This window comes from Choristoneura fumiferana, chromosome 5 (genome assembly GCF_025370935.1).
Source record: "Choristoneura fumiferana chromosome 5, NRCan_CFum_1, whole genome shotgun sequence".
Classification (NCBI taxonomy): Eukaryota; Metazoa; Arthropoda; class Insecta; order Lepidoptera; family Tortricidae; genus Choristoneura; species Choristoneura fumiferana.
Window position 1 is genome coordinate 8,652,129 of NC_133476.1, and position 7,537 is coordinate 8,659,665.

Consider the following 7,537-nt stretch of genomic DNA (forward strand, 5'->3'; position numbering starts at 1 on the left):
CCGGGCAAACCCGTCTGCAAGTCCCAAACTCCCTGGAACTTACCTCCGGACTCTCCCTCCCTCTCTCGGAGGGGTTTCTTATCTACCTCCAGAGTCCTGCTTCAGCCATTTGCTGGAAAGCCATGCATTCTCACGTTAGGCTCCGCAGGGGGTCGGTCTCTTTTGTTGATCTCCATTGTTTCTTAATTGACCGACATCAGTGTAACCAGCGACAGCCTTTGCGAGGCTCTTTGTTCCTTCATGAAAAGTATGTGATGCGAAAATATAGTAAAAAAATCTATATTTTGTTTAAATTGTTTGGATTGTTGACAAGAGCGAGGCCCGGGCGATTGCTCTATTCGCCACCCCTAAGGCCGCCGCTGAGTGTAACATTAGATATATTTCAGTCATGAGTCCATTTGGTTTAATATTTAATTTACTCATCTCTAACCAGACGATCAAAGTTGAACGGGAAGCAATGAAGAAACTACAAAACGTGCGAAAGGACCATGAGAAGCGCGTTACGGAGCTCGAGCAGGTGCAAGTGACAGACAGGCAAGCGGCTGACTTATATCGCGCAACGAGCCCTTGGTCGAGCAGGCGAGATTAGCCGTGCAGGCTGCCATTGCTAACCAAGTGAGTTTTAGCCAACTGTTCTACCATTTAAGGTATTTTTTAATCAATAAGAATATTCATTTCCTCCCTCGTGCTATAATAAATTCCTGAAAATATATTAAGTTTTGTATAGATCATATAAGACACGATCCAAAAATTGACCCTTGGGCATTCAACTTTTTTTGAGATACGATTTTTATGTAAAAAAGTATATTCAAGAGCTGATTCTATTGAAAAAGCTGCCCACTATTTTAGAATGCCATCGTATCAACGAATTTGCAATAACTCAAATAGTATTAAACAATTATTTTTGGCTTTGAAAACTGTCTACGGCTTATTCAAGTTTTTATGGCACTAAAGTGAATGATGGAAAGTAAGCAATATAAGTGATTGCTAGTGTGCATTTTTCGCGATGGTTCAATAGTGTGTGTGAAGTTCCAAATCTACACTGGACCTGCTTTGAAAACTACGACACAAGCCTTCTCATTTTGAGAGGAGGCCTATGCCCAGCAGTGGAACGCATATAGGCTGGGATGATGAATGACAATTTGTAATGACTCAAGAACCCCCGATAATACAATAATCAGGTAGTGACATCCTGGTGGTCCGGCCAGGATCGTCTCCGCAGAAGGGAACTCCTCAATGGTTAATGGCATCAACTTGAAATTTGGTACGGGTAGTTTAGACGACAATGCAAGTACAGTCAACAAAAAGTACAGTCAGCAGAAAAAGCTTGTACTATATGTTTTATTAACTGATGTCGAGCACACTCTAGAGTCAACAAGGACTTTACTAACCATTTGACTGAACATTCAGATGTCATGGGACGACATCAAGGAGCTGGTAAAGACAGCGCAAGAGAACGCGGACCCCGTAGCGTCCTGCATCAAACAGCTGAAACTGCAGACCAATCACATCACGCTGCAGCTGACCGACCCGTACGACGATGAGGACGTCCAGCCCATGTGTGTCGACATCGACCTCTCGCTCACTGCCTTCGCTAACGCCAGGAAGTAAGTTGTCACCAAGGAATGAGGGCTATCGCGAATGAATTCGCCGCTAGAGGCGCTAGTGTAGCGTGAGGTCTCCGAAATGTCAAATCTCATAGTTTTTGGGTGAGCTACGCGGGTTTTAATTTATAATTAGAATAATTTTGTGAATATTTTGCAATATCTGAAATTAATTATGAAAAAATATGCATTCCGGGGCAATGAATGTCTGTGTTTTGAGACAGTTTTGTCTTTCGGAAAAAAATCCCCCCTTTTTTCCGAACAAAACGGGCCTATGCAACACTGTGGCATGCTCGATATTTTTATGGTACGGTTTAAGGTGTATTAAATATGATTTTAATCTAAACTTTGTTTTCACGCCGTAATAACAGACTTTGAAAGCCATACTTAAAAACCTTACGCAACAGTGCGCCATCTAGTGAGCAAAAAAACGATAGCCCTCACTGGGTAAAATTCAAACTGCAAAATCCGTCATCCTGTTAGGGATCATACATTAGTTACTTTACACCTTTAACAATCTTCATCATCATCATCATCATCAATCATCATCATCCCAGCCTATATACAGTTGTGGTCATATAATTAAGAACGATTTTTTATAGAGAAGATTTTTTCAAACTGACAAGTGTTACTAACTGCATGTATATTTTTTGTAATTCTCTCGGTATCGTAAAACTTTTCCTTACTAGCGGTAAATTCATTTATACATATAATTGGCTAAAAAATAAATAGATAAACTTTATATATTACATCTAAACCTAGTATTACTACTTACTGGCTGGTCATATAATTAAGAACGCTGAATAGTTTATTTTTTATTCAAATTTAAATAGAGAACGGACCGCCGCTTTGTGGTTTTAAGGTTATTTATTTGAATAATTTTGGCACCATTTAGTGCCGTAAAAGTCTTTAAGGCGATTGCTTCATATAAAAACAACGGGGAAAAATAAAAGTTGTGATAAATCTACAAGAAAAGTAATACTAAAACTTCGCGACAAGAATTGGTCGTATAAACACATAGCCGATCATCTGCAATGTTCAAAAACTATGGTTTTCCACGCCATAAAGCATTTTGCTACGTATCAAACTACTTCAAATGTTCCGCGTGTACCTAGACAAGAAAGTCATCTCGTCGAGATGATCGAAATATCGTTCGTTTGGCAAAACCAAATTCTTTTAAAGGGTCTAATAAGTTGAGAAAAGAATATTTTGGCGAAACAACCCTTCAGCAATCTTGGCACGCAGTATTCGAATGCGTTTGGTAGAAGAAAAGTTGCATGGAAGGATAGCAAGGAAGGTGCTATGTTGAAAACGGTGTCATAGGCAAGGCGGCTTGCATTTGCAAGAAGATATGAAAACTGGACAGTCAGACAGTGGAAAAACGTTATTTTATTCTGACGAGACAAAAATAAATAGGGTATTTCTGATGCAAACGATATGTAAAACGGCCTCCAAATAAAGCATTCGACCCAAAGTAACACAAAAGTAACTTTAAAGCATGACGGGGGAAATGTAAAAATTTGGGGATGTTTTTCTGGACATGGTGTTGGACCTGTTAGGCTGATAGAATGAAACATGGATCAATTTCAATACAAAAACATACTGGAAGAAACAATGTTACCATATGCTGAAGGCGTGCTTCCGGTTATTTGACATTCCAGCACGACAATATCCAAGCATACTGCACGTACCGTTAAGGAATTCCTCACATCGCAATCAGTTCTGTCTTAGATTGGCCAGCCAACAGCCCCGATCTTAACCACAATAGAGCATCTTTTGGTGCGAAGTCAAGAAAAAAGTTTCAAATCGACAGTGTGGCAATTTAAGAGAACTGTATGACGTATTCTTAGAAGAATGGAACTCTATCTCTCTTGCGAAATGTCAAAAATTGATAGATTCAATGCCTCGCCGGTGTAAGGCAGTAATAAAAAGCCGTGACATGCTACTAACTATTAATTTTAGTTAAAATGTATTACATTGCTTTTTTTTTCTGTACAAACTTCACGTTAGTGTGATTTAGTTAATCTAAGTTTCAAATAAAAAAACTTTCGAACCGTTCAATAAATCGTTCTTAATTATTTGTCCAGCTTCATTACTATTTGAATTTGTTACTAAAGAGAATAAAAACAAAATTTGTAAAAAAATGACAGTAATTTTATTATTTATTCTAAATCCGTTTGCTCTATTCATGTGGCTATTTCATAACGTAACTAGTTACTTCTAAGAAGGACCCACGACAACACATGACATGATTTAGTTAAAAATAATCTGGAACTTCATATCGTTCTTAATTACATGGCCACCACCTGTACGTCCCACTGCTGGGCACAGGCCTTCTCTCAGAACAAGAGGGCTTGGGCCATAGTTCCCACGCGGGCCCAGTGCGGATTGGGAACTTCACACGCACCAATGAATTGCTTCGCAGGTTGTGCAGGTTTCCTCACGATGTTTTCCTTCACCGCAAAGCTCGTGGTAAATTTCAAATGTAATCAAAATCGGTTCATTAGTTTCGACGTGAAAGCGTAACAGACAGACAGACAGAGTTACTTTCGCATTTATAATATTAATATATTAGTAGGGATTTCCACTTCATTTCCGCGATCTTTGTGTAGTACTCTGCTCTATGTTATATGCGGGTAAGGGAGTGGTGGTCTAGACCAGATCTGTGACACACTCAATTATCAAAATTGGTGTACTGTAATTTATAGACAGCCGCTCATATTACACTAGTGATAATTATGATGGCGACAACCTTGTTGATGATGTTAATAATAAATTTCAGATACTACGATCTGAAGCGGAACGCCGCAAAAAAACAGCAGAAGACGCTGGAGTCAGCCGACAAGGCGCTGAAGAGTGCCGAACGGAGGACCAAGCAGACTCTCAAAGAGGCGCAGACTATCAGCAGCATCAGCAAGGCGCGGCGCACGTACTGGTTCGAGAAGTTCTTCTGGTTCATATCTTCAGACAACTACCTGGTGAGATGGATGACGAATTTGGGAGTTGAGATAGGAAAATATAAACTGAGACATGGATGCACAGAATAACCAGAAAAAGAGACCAGCGCTGGGAATCGAACCCAGGTCCTCAGCAATCCGTGCTGCGTGCTATAACCCCTACACCACCGTTGGACAGGAGACTAGATACAGTTTTCTGCTATGCACACATATCTCAAGTTGCTTTTTCGATATGGTTTTCACGGGATACCCATAAAAGTAACAAATTTGGAGTTGAAATAAAAAAATACAAAAAAAAGACTCCAAAACCAATTATAATTGAGATAGGGTTGCCACCCGTGTTATACATATATGTCTTGTATCATAAGTACAGTCGCCATCAGATATTTCGTAATAATATCTGAATTTGTATTTTAATATATTGTAAATAGAAATCCTTGAAACTTGAAATTTGATATTATATCGTCCGTCAGGTGACAAGCAAAAATCACTAATTACAACCTTAAGTCAAGCGAGATAATCAAACTTATGCATAGCATGGTAAGGTTAATATTCTAGTTTATATTGCAGTTAGTGATTTTTGCTTGCTACCCGACGATATGGCAGTTATGGTAAATTGTGAAATATTGTTTTGTCTATGTCAATAACTAATCTAAAATGACCCCACAGTTCGTTTAATTAGCTTAAGAGCAGGGCTATGCTCTCACTGGATATTCATAGACGCTCGTACCTACAAATTTGAACGGAACCCTCAGGCACGAGGCCAATTCGCAGTTGGCCAGTTTTCTATACTTTTTTATCTATAATTTATCACCTAGGTGATAGGTGGTCGCGACCAACAACAGAACGAGCTTCTGGTGAAGCGCTACATGCGGGCGACAGACATATACGTGCACGCGGAGGTGTCTGGCGCCGCCTCCGTCATCATCAAGAACCCGGCGGCCGCGCCCGCGCCCGTGCCGCCGCGGACGCTCGCTGAGGCCGGACAGGCCGCCGTGGCCTACAGGTTACACATACAAACTGGATAAGACTGGATAGGGATAAAATTCAAATCATTTATTTAGTAAATAGGCCGCAATGGGCACTTTTACACGCAATTTTTTATACTACCAGCGCTTCCGGAAAGACAATCATTGCCAAGAAGAATGCGCCGCAAGAAACTTGGCAGAAAGTCATTTTATCACAATAAAATATTTACAAATAAAATACTTATAAGCTACTGTGTAAAATTAAAGAAAAAAAATAAAAATAATAATAATTATTATTATTATAGGATAAGTTCGCCTTTGTACATATATCTCATTGTTTGTCAATTGTGTTTGTTTACTTATTTTGTACATAAAGAGTTTACATAAATATGTACATACATACTGTTTAAAAAAATATATACCTCGTTGAGTTTCTTGCCGGAATCTTCTCAACAGAGGTTTTTCCGAACCGGTGGTAGTTCTTTTTTTGACATTCATAAGTGCTTATTATAGCCTAAATTGAATAATAGTAGATTATTGTCGTGGCCTGGAAGTAGGCAATTGCTGGCTGAGTATGAGTATTAAACGGACGAGCTTGCGAGTCCGTTTAACTAATACGAAGCCAGCAATTGCTATTCCAGCCGAGACTAATATAAAGCTTTTCTCAAAAATGGTGAATAATTCTGAAATAGAATAAACTTTTTCTCAAAATATATTATAAAATGTAATTTTATTCCAATATTTATCTTATGCTTTCCCGCCTTTTTTCATTAAAAATAAACTGTAGGTGTATTTTTCCACCGAAAACACCACAAGCTATTTCAGACCCAATAGAAAAAGTCCGGAGTTCCAACAAAATATCTGATACCGGCCATTAGACTTGGCTGTATGTATACGACTTGTGCCAACATTTCCATGGCCTTTTTAAGTTTAAAAAAAAAATGTGACTGATTGCAGGCGCGCTAATTCATTATTGTCGAGCTAGCGCGCCTGCAATCCTTTTAACTTTTTAATTTTTCGCTGACCATAAACTATAGTAGAGGAGCCCAAGAGGGGATTTCGGGATTTACTAAAGCGCGACAGATTAATATACAGGGGGATACCTTGTACCCGGTTAAGTCCTTCCACCAACTATGAGCCCCATATACATGGCCGCCCGTCAAGGATAAAGGATCAGATTAGTAAAAAAAATTCATCCTCTGAAATTCCCGAGCGCGTCAGATTAAGGTAGGATGAGTTAGTTACATACTAAAACGTGTGTATTCTACTAATCTGACAATTTGAGAGTGACGTAAAGAAGGGGTAGGGCTAGAAAGTTGTAAAAAAAAAACGTCATCTCGACATTCTCGAGCGTGGTTAATTTTTTTTTATTTTGAAGGGAATAATTCAAGAATTACGAAAAATATATAATCTGACGGTTTCCACAAGCCGAAATAACAAACATTCATCGATAAAGTTTATTGCGTGCAGCTACGTGATGCCTATATTCCCCTCTCCGCGTTTCTATTCCTCTCTCACTCTTTCTCTATCTATTACTCTCTCACTCCGTCCCCACTCTGGTTTCTGTTGCCATGACGCCATCACAGCTGATCACACAGACTCGTTCGTGGCATGATATTGTTTACAACGTATTTCCAACGTTTTTGCTTGTTTATGATCTGGTTTGCAGGTGATCAATTGCCGAAAGCGTATGAAGATGTAGTTATAACACCTGATATTCTTGAGGATACTTCAGAATTAGGTAAATTTTTTCTCCAATAATTAAAAAACACGTTATTCATAAAAAAAATATTGTTAAATATGATAATGATTTCTTGTTACAGATACGCAATCTGAGGATGGAATCGAGTCAGAGGAAGAAGATGATTCTACCGATGACGATGATAATTGAGAAAAAATACTCAAAAAAAAATATTTTTTTATAATTATTTTCTTATAAATACAGTATTCTACTTAAAAAAACATACACTTTTTTATTTGCATGCTATTTCCTGAGCTTTTCAATAAA

General features: G+C 38.6%; 1 protein-coding gene across 1 annotated transcript; it reads left to right on the plus strand.

Moving 5' to 3' along the window:
• The first annotated feature begins 443 nt into the window (after positions 1–443).
• On the plus strand, positions 444–5,829 carry LOC141427794 (ribosome quality control complex subunit NEMF homolog). Its single transcript, XM_074087384.1, has 4 exons — positions 444–615; positions 1,411–1,607; positions 4,387–4,582; positions 5,380–5,829. Exons 2-4 carry the CDS (start codon positions 1,411–1,413, stop codon positions 5,587–5,589), a joined length of 603 nt encoding a protein of 200 aa, XP_073943485.1. The 5' UTR covers positions 444–615; the 3' UTR covers positions 5,590–5,829.
• The last annotated feature ends 1,708 nt before the right edge of the window (positions 5,830–7,537 follow it).